The sequence below is a fragment of the Raphanus sativus genome, chromosome 4 (assembly GCF_000801105.2).
Source record: "Raphanus sativus cultivar WK10039 chromosome 4, ASM80110v3, whole genome shotgun sequence".
Lineage (NCBI taxonomy): Eukaryota > Viridiplantae > Streptophyta > Magnoliopsida > Brassicales > Brassicaceae > Raphanus > Raphanus sativus.
This window is the reverse complement of record NC_079514.1, coordinates 8,444,951-8,459,718: the sequence shown is the minus strand read 5'-3', so window position 1 is coordinate 8,459,718 and position 14,768 is coordinate 8,444,951. Positions and strand designations below refer to the sequence as shown.

The window sequence follows — 14,768 nt, the reverse complement described above, 5'->3', positions numbered from 1 at the left end:
GTTATTATGTTTGGGGAACTAATTAAAGAATGCGAATGTGGAATTTTTTTAAAAAAATTAAGAGTACAATTTTGAGTTTTTGCTTACAATGTTAATCAAAGCTTGTTTTGCTCAATTATCGTTTCTGAGCCAGTCAAGTACAACATGGGTTGCAAAAGCTAGCGCAAGAGCAGCTGCAACCAGAAATACAGATATTTGGAGTGATAGAGATGACTCGAAGGCTTCAAGGAGAAGCGAGTTCCACGTTGTGTACCAGAAGATGCAGAAAACAGAACCCACGATTGCACCAACCACCACTTGACTGCTTGTGTGAAGCTTCTGAGAAACCCTTAACCGTATCTGCACGTCAAGTTTTTGCAACATTTTAGTGGTTACAAAGCATTTGCATAGGAAGGGATTACAAAGCATGTGAACTGGAAAAACACTTACAAAATATGAACACGACACGAGTATGAGGCAGCTAAGGAACATAGAGACTTTAGTGGTTCCAAGCCATTCCATAACTGTAGAATAACAATATGATCCATATTATCTTAACAGTACCGTACTAGTGAAAACAATTGTTGACTAGTTCCAAGTTCTTTTTTTAATTTGCTTACCAGACAAAACAGCAAACACAGATATGAAAGAGATAGACTGGGCGTGAGTAGATGGCATCCCGGGATCAGTTCGCGAGGTCGTAGCAGGTCTCGCTTGGTTAAGTATACGTTTGAGTACCACGGAGAGAGCCGCGTTCGAAACGGATCCAATGATTCCCCACAAGGCGGTACCATCATGCCGCAGAAGAACGATGGAAGCAAACAGAATAGACACAACCCATTTGCTCTGTCTCCAATAAGAAACATATACACAACACGAAATGAGTATACTTAAAACGAGGCATTTCATCGAACATGTTGCGTGCATCAGGGAGATTCCTTTACTAACCAGACTATTAACGATGGCTTCGATCCCACTAACCGGGACCATCTCGTACCGGATCTCCGGAGACCCATTGATCTCCGAAGCTTCTTGCTCGACCGACCCAGAGTGTTCGCTTCCGTCTCTGCGAGCAAATCTTTCGACTAAAACGGCCATAGATCTAGCGCGGGAAACAGAGAAAGGAAAACAAAACAAAAACCACGAGGGATGATCGAACGAACTATAGCTCGGATAAGCTTTGAGTGGCGGAGAGAAGACGCTGTAATTACCAAAACGAGAGCTAAGTTTCTGTCGGAAATGTGGAAACTTTAGGATGGAATCGTAAGGAGACGAAGAAAGAGGTTGCAGATCAGTAAAGAAAAGAACCTGAGAGGGCTTCTTCAATCTTCCCCTTTGGCGCATTTTATTTATATTCTTGTTCGATTCTTCTTCGGTTCTTCACCACGTGGCATTTTGTTGAGTCAACGGTGAACCAATGTTGAAGAAGTAAACTAATAATGGGGGTAATGTCATTTGAAATTCGAACCAATTACAAAATATTGCATCTTTTATTATTGGTTAAATTAATTTTATTTTATATTATAAAAGTAAATTGTATAAAAATTTATATATTTTTTTAATTTTTATGCAAAAATCTTAGTTACTTCTTAAAATAATACAAAGAACGTATGATTTTAACATTTATATTGAAATCTTGTGTCATTAGAACGTCTTGATTCTATGGTTAAAAAAAAAGTTCTATGGTTTATAATTCTAATCCAAAAATAATGTGTTATTCAATCATATAGACTTACAAATAAATTTTATTCCATAATGAAATTGAATGATTTTTGTTAAAAATAAAGACCTAAATCCAAACAAAAATCTCCAGATTTTAAAATACTAATTAAAATCAACATTGTTGCTGGCAAAAAGAAAAAATAAATAAAATCAACATTGTTAGATTTGTAAATAAATAAATTTACTTTAGTTTATAAATCCTATATGGATTCTTAAAACAATTAAAATGCATGAAATATAATTAATATTATTGGTTTGATGATTATTTAATTATATACAAACCTCTATTAATTTAAAAATAAATGTGTATATAGTTTAGAGAAATGTATGTTTAATCAGTGTCAAGATGCGTCTATCAATCTATCAAACTCAATCTTGAAAGTACAGTTCTGGCAGAGATTGACGATGACCCAGTTCAAGTTTATAAATTTTTTAAAACGCTACGATGTATGGGAAAAACATGGTCTCGCTTTATGTCAAATCATTCCTGAATATCATGATGATGTTTCCATCTCTGGGCTGTGATCAAATCTATGTATCTATGTCGGTATAGCTCGAGTAGTGGTCAAATATTGAATGAGGACTCCAAACAAGTAAACCATATAACTGATTCTTTCCTTTTTTATTTATACAATGAGGCTATATTTTGAAAATATAGTATTTTGCAAGAGATATTTTGAAAATATATGCCTAAGATATTTTTAAAATATTGAACTAATAGTATACGAATTTGCACATGTTGTAAATTCTACTCCTATAGTACTAAAATGTCTCGATTTCTAGTATATGTTTTATCCTACAGTCTGGGTATATTAGTGACCAAAGTTGTTGCCAGGCGGGTCAGGCGTGCAGGTATGCGGTTCGTATGAACAAATAAAAACGCAAGTAAGTGGAACTTGTGGGCAGAAGCTAAAAGGAAGATCAAAACTAAAGCTATGGGTCGACCAATCTTTATATCCACTATCTATTTATTTCCATTTTTATCGATGTGGCTTCTAATTATAAATTGAAGCGACTCAGAGCATTCTGTGGATCCTTTAGCCGAATATCTTTATATTCGGCCTCACCTAATATATTAATTCATCATGCCCACCAAGTGTTTGTTTCTCTCTGCTAGTGGTGTATCTGTTTGATTTGTGTATGTTATGCAATTTAGTTAGTCATATTCATAAACTTTAGTTACCCTTTCTATGACAATCCAACGTGCTATATATAATTATATTGTAAAAGAATACAGTGTGAAAGGATATAAAACAAAGTGATAGATGCGAATATATTCGGACAACAATTTTCATGCGTGACTTACAATTTCGGTGATCCTTGAACTAACTTTTTCGGTAGTCTAATTCAATTCCAATATAGTATATATGGATAAATGTGAGAGATCCATCTAAAATGTGTATTTTTCTATAACCAAAGCACCATAACGAAAATATTTATCAGATTTCTCACAATCAAATTAACAAAAAAAATGAAATCTATTAAAATTGACTAATGTTTTCCAAACAAGAAATTCTCAACAAAAAATAAACTATCAACATGTGCCATTATACGAATGGATTATCATTATACGAATGGATTATTTTTACCATGAAATTATATTATTAGATAATATTAATATATAATAAATAAAACTATTTTGGGAAATTATTAATGCTCTAAAATAAGTAAATGACAGAAACCTATAAGAATTTCGAAGGAAGGTTTTGGGTATAAATCAATAAATCAATTTAAAATAGAACGTAGAGAAGAGTTCGGACTATGGCTTTCATACAAAGTCCGTATATATCCCTGCAATACCACTTGTATTATACAAGGTACAATATTTATGGCCCCTTATTTTATGCACACAGTGCCGGTCCAGCATAATCTCATGCCTAAAGCAAAAAAAAATTATCTGCCCCGTAAGTACAATAGGTTGGTTCGAACTAGGGTTGTTAGGAATATTTATAACAGCTTTTACCACTAGGCTATGTACAGTTTTGACAAATTTGGTGCCCCTTAAATCTTAATATCTTTTGGCGTCTAAAGCCCTAGCTTGTTGGGCTTTAGGTCAGGGCCGGGCCTGTATGCACACGTGATTCATGGCAGATTATTATTATTATTTTGACAACTCATGGCAGTTTAATTATATGTAGAATCTTTCTCGGAACAATGTTAATAAGCATCATGTTACGGTTAAACTTCTTGGTTCCATTCACACGTGATAATTAGTTTAACCGTATTTATATGAGATCAGATCAATTCTTGTGCACCCATAATTTTTTTGAAAAACCAATGCATTCTTTCACAAATTTTTTTATGTGCACCCATAAATATTTTAATTTAATACTAATGCACCCATGAAAATAGTTGTTTGGATTCGCCCCTGCCTTAAATTAAGAATCCGAAAAGAATAATAGCAATGCACTTTCTTTATAAAATTTGAAAGAATCAATGATTTGATGAAGAAGAAAAACCAACCATTAATACCAAAAAATATTTGTTAAAAAAAAGCATACCAGTCTTCATTTTTTTTTATCAAACAAGCGATAACGCCGATACCAGTCTAAAGTGGTGAAAGAGCGGTTGTAATACGGATTGCATACGGCTCACGTGAAAACCTGATTCGTTCTTACATCACTTTTCATTTTTGCCCGGTCCAATTTTCTGTTTTGTTTACTCTTGTTTGTTAATAACAGCTGTAACTCGTTCAAACTTTTTTTTTGTTTGGTAATATTTTCCTGTCAACTTTTTTTTTGTAAATAATATTTTCCTGTCAACTTGAATGCATGAGTCTTCTTTATTTATTTTTTTCACTGAAGCGATCGTCCACTTTAACACTTCCAAAAATTTCAGAATTCCATAAAAAAGAGTCAACAATTTAGTGTTTTTATGTTAAAAATATAGTGTTTTAAAATATCAAAAACCTAGACAGCAAAAATAATTGGAAAAGTACAAGAAAAAGTTCAACTTATTTAAAGAAAACAATAAAAAATTAAAAAAAGGGGGGAAAGAAAGTCTATAAAAAGAGACGCTTGGGGAGAGCCTTGGGTCCACTTCCTTTCTTCTTCTTCTCTGAACAAATACTTTTACTCAGTCTCACATTTCTGATCAGAGAAATGGATTCCAACGCGCTGCGTCGTTTCCAGAGCATTGGTTTCCTTCTCCGTATAGCGGAGATCTTCGCCGCTCTTCTCTTCGTCTGTTGGATTTTCACTTGCCTCCCTTTCGCCGCCGAGTTCCTCCGCCGTCTCTCTTCCGTCGTCTCCACTCCTCTCTTCATGTTCTTCCTCGGGAACTCCATCGTCGTCGCTCTTCTCACCACCACCAAATCCACCGTCTTCTCCGGCGGAGCGGAAGCGGATATCCACCACGCGCTCATCAGATCCGGAGACAATCGCGTCAGTTCTTCCGACGGAGATCTGACCGGAGAGACGATCTTCTTCGACGACAGACAGATGATCGACGCGGAAACCGATTCAAATTCAAATCCAACGGCGGCGCGTGGTGAGCACGCGGCAACCGAACCGGAGAAACAGATGATGGACACGGAAACCGATTTAAATTCAAATCCAACGGCGGCGCGTGGTGATCACGCGGCCACCGAACCGGAGAATGGCTCGGTTACTGTTACTGATTTAGCGAACGATCATCCTCCTCCTCCAACGACGAAGGTTTACAAAAGAAGCAAAACGGAAATCTCCGCGGAACAGAGTCCAGAGATGGTGTCGAAACCCACGCTCCGGCGATCGGAGACGGAGAAGGGCCGTGAAACCGTCGAGTCGTGCGAAGAAGCGCCGTTTCCGGAGGATAATCTGACGAACGAAGAGTTTCAGAAAACGATCGAAGCATTCATCGCGAAACAGTTGATATTTCGTCGCCGAGAATCTCTCGCCGTCGTTATCCATAACCATAACTAAATAATATCGATAAATAAAATGTAGTATCCCGACATAATTATCTATGTTGTTTGTATCTTCGAGTTTTCGGACAAACAAGCACAGTTTTGTAATAGAACGATCGATCGATCTCATTTTGTTTGTGCTAGTTTTCTGTAATATTGGATCGGATCAGATTTGTTAAACGATTCAGGATGAATATGAACAGTGCTTATCTTGTCTGTATGTTTAGATTTTTTTATTTAATTTATGTTGGTCTAGCGAGTGTCACTTCCTGAAGTGATAATAATACAAACTTGAAGTAGACGCTATGTTTCGTGAAATCATGGTATATTACCAAATTACCTAGGGTTTTAGTGCAATACAAGAGAGGAGGCTGTCTGTGAAGTTATTTAATCATTTTAGTTGAGTACATAATGTCTACTCACAATCAAAAGACAAAAGCAATCACAACTCACACGACAATGTCAGAAACGCGATCTTGTTTACCCTCATCATAAACCTTACTTTTAGATGATTTGTATTATCTGTTAAAACAATTTAAAAAGGTCTTAATCTACAAAATCATGGAAAATCTATTCAGGCTTATATGTATACAAGAGATAAATATTATCCTACGGAAGATATATATGTACATGCAGGTGCGGATGTAGATCGGTCGTGGGATCATGTGTCCTCGGCTGAATTTTGATTTTTACAAGTTATCAGCTACAAAGTTTGATAATAGTTTATATATTATTAGTTAAAACTTTACAGAAAAGGCTCTCGATTAACTCAAAACTCATGATAATCCTTTCGACTATAACAATTTCTAGATCCGCTCAGGTGTACATGTAATCTTTGGAAAATTATTTAAGTTCGAGTACGATACAGTATAATGTATATCTTGTATTGATTAATTATTGAAGGTGATGGTATATGTATCTTGATACAAAACTAATATCAAAGCAATACATCTTAAAGACAAATTAAATGTGTAATTGCTCTTTAAGTACAATCCAAAAACGAGACAATCGCCTTTTGAAATTAGTTAGCATTTTGGTTGAGTACATAATGCCTACTCGCAATGAAAGACAAAAGCAATCACAACTCACAGGACAATGTCAGAAACGCAATCTTGTTTGTCCGCATCAATTATCATCATAAAAACTAGTTTTTAATTATTTGTATCATCTGTAAATCTAATCTCTGAAAAAATCATTGAAAATCTATTCACGCTATATGTTTTCAAGAAAATAAAGTATTTTCCTGTGGAAGGAGTACCTATTTATCGTTCTGAAAGGTATAGTTGTAATATTTATAAGATTATATAAATTAATATTTAGAAGATTATATAAATTGTAAAAAAAAAATATATATATATATACGATACGATCTATCTTGTACTGATTAATCATTGAAGGTGATGTAGTATATGTATCTGGATACACACCAATATATAATATTGTATCTAGAGTGAGACTTATTCGATGAATTAATTTTGTTGGGATTGTGAAAGCCCATATCCAACTCTATTTATCCGATTAGTACGATATTGTTCACTTTGGGCTTTAATGGCAAAGCCCGCATGGATTTACTTTTGGTTTCCATCCCAAAAGGCCTCGTACTAATTAGAGTTGGACTTCTCTTTATATATTAGATACTTCTTGTCTAATTCTCCAATGTGGGATTTAGATTGCATCTCTCATTCTCCCCCTCAATCTAAGGATCACATTCATCTCGTGTCCTTTCCTCCATCGAATTGAGGATGATCCTCGTCCTCCACAACATCACAGGTTTCATGATCTTCTAACTCGATCTCTGCCACATACACCTCTTATCATTCCTAATTCATAGGATATATCCATTCTTCTCTCGAAGGGTATTTAGGTCTTTTTCCAGATTTTTCGTCAACCGCTCTGATACCAATTGTTGGGATTGTGAAAGCCCATGTCCAACTCTATTTATCCGATTAGTACGATATTGTCCACTTTGGGTCTTAATGGCAAGCCCGCATAGATTTACTTTTGGTTTCTATCCCAAAAGGTCTCATACTAATTAGAGTTGGACTTCTCTTTATATATTAGACACTTCTTGTCTAATTCTCTAATGTGGGACTTAGATTTCATCTCTCAAACTTGTAGGCTGGCATCAAACAACTATTTGGTAAACATTAGTGAAAATCATCTTTTCGTATGATAAAAACGATATGCAAACAAATTGGGCACGGTGAATAGGCCTAACAGTGAATATATATTTTGAAACATATTTCATTTTTTATAAGTTTCTCATGGGAATGATTGATGGTCTCATAAGTCGTACTACAATCTATATATAATATATTCAAAGTTGAAATTAATGTAATATCTGTAGCCGTAGAGTGTCTGGTGGGTACTTATTAGCACTAATCATAGTGCAATAATATTGAATTGCAAAAGTATTTTGAAAATGCACTTTTATGTAGACAGTACTCAGCAGAATTAAGATGAGAAGTGACTTTCTTTTTCACCGAGACCCGTAATATCTGCTGATAATATTTTAAAACATCCTCTTTTCACCTTTTCTTTTCCAATATATATTGTGTATTTTTCCAGAATTTTAATGATAAATTGTATAAATATTAGATTGTCGCTTAATTTGTTGTATGATCTTTATCTGAAATTAGTATACAGCATTAGTTCATTTAAAACTGGCATGCGTTACATTGACATAGTGGAAAATACAGATTATATTTACGAATATTTTGATTTACAAAAAAAAAAATTACGAATATTTTGCATGAATAACTACACTTTTCACTGTTCCAGAGAATGTCTTTCCTTATTTTATGTACTTTCACTCATGCTCATAGCTTGGGGACCCGATGAAAGAAAACAGATTCATCTTTTCTTTATTATTTCCTTTATGTAATTACAAAAAGGAGCTAAGACATGGATTATTGTGCGTATCATGGATGCATGAACGAAAACAGGAAAGCTAAGGTCCTAAGGATGTTGACGTAAATCAATATATTGTTTTGGGTCCAAGCCTATGAGCTGTATTTGGCCCACAACTATATCACCGGTCGAGAAAAAGATAAAAATTGTCCAATCCCCATATCAAATTACACTTAGGGTGTATTCGCCCGGATCCTTTGTGTAATCACTAGTCCCTCTAACAGTGTATCACTGAAAATTTAAAAGTATATTAAATTATAATTTAATATATATTACATTATAGAAGTATATAGAATGATATACAAGATCCAAACTAATATTAATAAATATTGTATATTTGTCATATAGAAATATTTACATATATATATGAATTTATTTAGGTCAGGAAATCCCTTTACTATATAAACCTATATAACTCTTATAAGTACTAGATCGTTTTTCCGCGCTACGCGCGGAAAATTGCTTTTAGATATTTAACTATTACTTTTTGTGCGTATATCAAATAATGAACATGTTTTATAAACTATTAAGAGTGTGGAATATAGTATAAAAGGATGGAGATGACCTGGTTTATGTTATTTTAATGTTGTATATAGTTTTATGGGTTTTATCTACTCATATTTTTTGTAGTAAATTTGTTTTATTAGTTTGGCAAATTAGCAAGACTGACTTAAGAACACATAGATAAGTTGGAAGATGATGGGAATTTCTTCTTAGTTTTGTTTTCTTGATGGTAATCTTTTTATTTGTTGTTGAAATTTTTTTCTTCGAAATCATGCATTGAACTTGACTCTTATCTTTTCTTTGATTTTTTTGATGATGCTCATTGTTTCGTCAAAGTAAAACTATGTGGCCGATGATGAGGTAAGTAATAACTTCCCTACAAATTAAAAAGTTACTAATATGTATGTATTAGTAGGTTGTCTCGTCAAAGTACAACTATGTTGCTTAGCTTATTAAAAGAAATCAAAATGCGAGAAAGAGTGAATAACATGAATATGAGGATAACTTGGACGTTTCTCAAGTGGTTGGGTATTCGAGTAAGCATTTTTTTTTGGAGAAGTCCTTCTAAAATGATTTGTGAAGACTAATAAAGAGCTTCAGGTGCAGCATTGAGTAAGTAATACTTTAAAGTGAAACATGAAGGTCCTTGTAGAGAAGATTGCTGGGCTAAATTTAAAGAATTAAGTTATAATGAATAACTTTGGTGAAGCATTGAAAACGGATTTGTTTTACCTGCAGTATCCTGACTGTGGGGAGGAGATGGGTTCTCCATTTTGTCCGAAATGGCGATCCTTAGAATTAATCCCATAGTAAGTTAGATTTGTGGATTAAGTTATGTAAATTGTTGACTGATTTTAAATTTCATACACTTGCATAGTCTTTTGGAATATTCCCTTGCAACGACAGGATTCCAACAGCCCAGACTTTGTAAAACGGTTCCAATGGTGTTCTTAGAAGCGAGTTGGACATGTGAAAAGAGAAAAAAAAATTCTATGCGTCGTGTTTTTTTTTAGAAAGACTTTTTCACGCAAAGCAAGTATGAGTTTTATTTAAATATTTAGTATTTCAGTTTGATATCTTTTTTTTGTAAAATTCTACTTTCCTTTGTCGTAAAGGGTACGTGTATATCCGAATATATATTCTTGTAATTAAACTGAGATGGAAGAAGGTTTGATTCCATAATTTTGTATCTTTTCTGTCTTGGTTTTGTTTCTGAATTCCAATGGGATGGATGCTAAATTTAGAAGGGAAAATTACATAAAAATACTCCAACTAAATTTTGTTAAGTTTTTTAATACCCAAAGTTTTTGTCTACCCAATTTAATATTACAACTAATTATTTTGCTCATTTTAATACACAAACTATTAAAACCGTGCCTATTTTAATACCCAAACTTTATATATTTTAATAAAAAATACTAATTATTTTCAAATAAAAATTAAAAAATCTCTAAAATTTCAAACAAAACTCAGAAAATTCTAAATTTTTTTTTATTTGAGAAACAAAAGTAAATAAATTATGTATAATATTAAATATTGTAATAAATGTTTTAAATTTTAAATATTGAATTTAGTTTGTTTTCTGAAATAAAAGATAAATTTATTTTTTTCTTAAAAAATTAAATTTTCAAAATTTTTAAATTTTCTCCATATATTACTTACAAATCTCCTAAATCTTACAATAAAATTAGAAATTTGTTTTATTTTTCTTAGATTTTTTAGATTTTTTAAATTTCATTTGAAACTTATTAGTATTTTTAATTAAAATAAATAAAGTTTGGATATTAAAAGGAACACAATTTTAAAAATTTGGATATTAAACTGGGCAAAATAATTAGTTTAGATATTAAAATAGATAACGAAAAAGTTTGGGTATTAAAAGACTTAATGAAATTTAGTTCATATATTTTTATGGAATTTTACATAAGAGGTCCCTGATATCAATCAAAATGATCACATAAAAAGTGATAACTCAGTAAGCTGGAAATCATTATGTGTGTATTCTAATAAATCAAAGTCTAAAGAAAGAAGAATACTGTTTGCAAATATTAAACCAAAGCAAGATCGAAAGTCAAAAATAAAACAGAGAAAACATAGTCTTGGCTCGAAGAAAATAAAGAAGACAATGACACAATCCTTCCGTGATTCATCCCTGTTACTGATACTTTCATTTTGCTCATCAGTATTGAATCCAGAGCCAGCAACGACACAGAGAGCACAACAACTTCATTCTTTGCATCAAGTGGGATTTCAGTTGGAGTTGTTACAGGTGGAAGAACTCCTGGTGAGACAATCTTAGTAACAGTTATAGCGGGAAGTCTTGTCTGTGGAGTTGTAGTCAGACACCTTGACCCTGAACTTATGTGTTTGGGCATTGGTGTCGATTAAAATTTGGGGGCAGGCATCTCATGGTAAGAACCAATTTCTCGATTAGCCTAAAAAAATTTGGGAGGAATAAAGTAAGTTTTAATGAACTGGGAGAGTATTTTCAGTTGATCTAGTTACCTCAAAGTAGTTGTCAACCAACTCCGAGGCATGCTTCCATGTCCACTCACGTCCTGTGTCACCAAGTAGGACAAAAACAGTCTGGGTATTATTGTCGTAGACAGAGAACTTTGCAAGATTCATGCGAATAAAAGAGAACAAAAATCAAATTTGAGAAAGATAAACATGAAGCTGTGAGGTTAGAGTTCATACTTTGCTACACCAGCAATGTTTGTGTTGCGTTGCCACACTTGGTTCACATCAACGAAGAAGGGCCTCTGGTGGTCTTAGTTTGACAATCGATGGAGGAATAATAATACCATGCAGTGTCACGCTCAAAAGCTTCCTGCAGTAGATAAAAAGCTAGTGATCTACATGGATATGCCTCTGTTTTAACAGAGCTATCTTACGCTTTTATTTAACCTTGGCAATCATGCTTGATGTAAGCAAAGATTTTCCCAATTGTCATTATCTCAGCTCCGGTAACCTCATCTGCAGTAACCAGCTTAGCAATCTTTGTGTTAGAACTCTACCTGAGACAATAGAAAACAATAGATTTCTCAGTCCAAGAGAGACGGAAGTTATAATATTATTTAGAATTGACAAACATAACACTGTTTGCTTTACAATTGCTAACCAGTTGAAGTAATCAATCGTGGGCTGGACATCTTTGTCTATGAAGACACGTGAGAATGACATTGAACTGAGAACTAAATTCCTCGTTCTTGATAAACTATTAAAAAATAGACATCAGCGAAAATGTTTCACAGATGGCAACATATTCGTTAGGTCAAAGTAAACACATATTACTTGAACAGCAACGTAATTCTACTTAGACATCAACTTCAACTTTAATAGCTTTGGGTAATAAAAGACTAATTTACGATGGTGATAAACCTGATAACATGACCTAGTGGTTTCTTGAAGAACACACTATCTGGCACACATATGCTTATCTCAGGTTTGAGAGTTCATGAGAGCAAACAAATATCTTAAATATCACGCTTCAAGAAAAATGTTACAATTGGATTAAAACTAAATAAGGATAACAATAGGAACCGATGAAAAACAGCTTGGCAAAACATTAAACGTTAGGACTACTGACAACAGTGAATTGGTTATGCTAAAGGAGCAAATAATTACCTGCATGACGTTTTGGGTTCACCGTCGTTACTAAAAACATGGTGGGAGTTTTTCACTGTTTTGTAGAAGTCTTTTGAAGCCTGGTGCCAAAGGTACATCTTCATTAAAGGACCACTGAAAAAGTTTAGTTCAAACAGGTTAATTAAAATTGTCTGTACTGTAGAGAGATAGAATTTCAGTACAGAGGCGTCGACATTATTCTAAGTACAGGAAACACATACCCTTTTGATTGCAAATGAACTAAAAAACGACGTGTGGTTGCTATCTCCGTTTCGTCAAGGACAGGAAAGTCAATTAGAGACTGTCTATTTACCAGTCTCAAGTGGCCGACAACATCTACAACATGGTTCGGGATGATTAGTAGTTGAATGTGGCCAGACAAATCTAAATTAACATGTAGATACAGAAATAAAAATGGAGAATATTATTTAAAATAGACAGATTACCGTAGAGGTCACCCCTGAGACCAGACCACAGCCAGCTTGGAAGTTGTCATGTGTGTGTGGAGCCTGAACCTGTCTCTGTCTGCGTCAATGTCAATAGAGAGGCGGATGTGGTCGATCACAGTAAGAACAGAGTTGTGCGAAAAAGAAACTGTTAAACTCTGATCAGCAACTCCATAAATTAAGGGTTGCTCTTACTACCTGTTGCGGTTTGTACCATGCTAGCTGCAACACCAAAGGAGAGATTCCTTTGTTCGGTGTGAGGCAAAATAACCACCGAGTGGGAGATAGGACCATTCCCGTAGTTAATCTTAATCAAATTAACAAAGTGCTTTGAATAACATAAAATTTTCATTGTTGTTCAACAAAGTCAAATCTCTACTTTTCCTTTTGCACTGTATAGATTTATTTACCTCTTCGTTAGACTTTCCGAGTGTATCTAATCTTAACATAGCTTCTTTTTTAGAAGATCAGAGGACATGACATCTTTTGAGGCAATACATGTGTCCTGTAAGGAATTCCAGTTGATCAGAAACAGAAATTTTGTTATAAATAATAGAAGGGGATAAGATACAACAGAGAGGACCTCACAGAATACTCTTATATTGGTCATCGGAATGGCGTACAAAAACTTCGAATACTCAGCCACTAAGCTCCGAACTTTCTGGTTCATATAATCTCTGGAGTCCATGAAAACCATCTGGACTGGCTGAAACAAAAAAAAAGATTTCGTAACATTATTATTAGTTTTAGGAAATTCAGCAGAAAATCAAAAGTTTTACCATTTGTTGTTGCCAGAGGAGCTAAAGAGTAGAAATATTAGTGTTATGAAAAGAGAATTATGGAGAGAGTTAAAGCAATTTGGATGTAAATCCAATTTCGTGAATGGGAGGTTTTATAAAGGATCCGAAGGAGGAAGCCAAAGGATTCCATTAATGGGGTTAATGAGGGACTAAAGAGTGCGAAGGCGTGGGGGAAAAATTGATTACACGGACGATTGGTTCGCAAACAGAAGGAAAAGGAAGATGAACAGGATCATGAATCGTCAATCCCATACGGCTATTAGGGTTTCTTCATCGCGTTAAGAGAAAAGTGATGAGAGCATTGTCTCGGGCTACCGGGCTCGCAGAAACACCCATACGTCGAAGCCCAGAGTCTGATTTTCGGTTGAAGCCCATCAGATTAAAGAGTGTGAGCTGAGGTGGAGGAATGCTTATATCTGATTGGACTGAATTAAATAAGTGACGTGGACATGCTCTCCATTAAGCTTATTTGTCTTTTAGTATAGTACTAGTCCGATGTCCGCGCTACGCGCGGAAAATGTTTGATGTTCAATTGACATATATTATATTGATTTTTTATTATATTTTATATGAACATTGTGTATTTAATATTGGGGTCATTTATGATCAAATACTTTAAAAAAACAATCCAATGATAAAGTTTTTTAAAAAATAAATAAGTTCAAGTATCAAGATGTGTGGGAATGAGAAAAATAAATTGAATGATGGTTGGATCGATTCTTTTCTTTTGAGTTCTCTTCATGGGGTTTTGCATGAACTAAAGTCCCTCTTCACTTCATGCTTTTACTTGATCTCTTATTCATCTTTTGAAATGCTTGACGTATTTGATTGATTTGTTAAAGTAGAATTTCGTTGCTCGTGATGAATTCATTTGTAGTTTGCCTGCAAAATACT

At 34.1% G+C, this 14,768-nt stretch overlaps 2 protein-coding genes and 1 long non-coding RNA gene across 19 annotated transcripts; 1 reads left to right on the top strand and 2 right to left on the bottom strand.

Annotated features, from left to right (window-relative positions):
• Window positions 1–28: 28 nt before the first annotated feature.
• Window positions 29–1,344, bottom strand: LOC130511680 (lipid phosphate phosphatase epsilon 1, chloroplastic-like). The gene is made up of 4 exons (XM_057009056.1): window positions 928–1,344; window positions 600–825; window positions 430–503; window positions 29–339 (listed from the first exon to the last, which is right to left on the bottom strand). Exons 1-4 carry the CDS (start codon window positions 1,321–1,323, stop codon window positions 112–114), a joined length of 924 nt encoding a protein of 307 aa, XP_056865036.1. The 5' UTR covers window positions 1,324–1,344; the 3' UTR covers window positions 29–111.
• Window positions 1,345–4,624: 3,280 nt separating this feature from the next.
• LOC108855229 (uncharacterized) lies at window positions 4,625–5,842 on the top strand. Its single transcript, XM_018628995.2, has one exon. The coding sequence runs from the start codon at window positions 4,803–4,805 to the stop codon at window positions 5,601–5,603; it is 801 nt and encodes a 266-aa protein (XP_018484497.1). The 5' UTR covers window positions 4,625–4,802; the 3' UTR covers window positions 5,604–5,842.
• Window positions 5,843–10,977: 5,135 nt separating this feature from the next.
• On the bottom strand, window positions 10,978–14,209 carry LOC108855425 (uncharacterized). 17 transcript variants are annotated; one of them, XR_008945207.1, is made up of 11 exons: window positions 13,854–14,203; window positions 13,658–13,780; window positions 13,485–13,579; window positions 13,273–13,381; window positions 13,075–13,153; window positions 12,850–12,964; window positions 12,629–12,742; window positions 12,123–12,218; window positions 11,699–12,018; window positions 11,507–11,559; window positions 10,978–11,436 (listed from the first exon to the last, which is right to left on the bottom strand). It is a non-coding gene; the product is annotated as an uncharacterized LOC108855425 (long non-coding RNA). The 17 variants fall into 17 exon arrangements; XR_008945214.1 differs by having other exon boundaries at window positions 11,699–11,831; window positions 11,896–12,018; window positions 13,075–13,579; window positions 13,854–14,208; XR_008945213.1 differs by having other exon boundaries at window positions 11,699–11,831; window positions 11,909–12,018; window positions 12,113–12,218; window positions 13,075–13,579; window positions 13,854–14,206.
• Window positions 14,210–14,768: the final 559 nt, after the last annotated feature.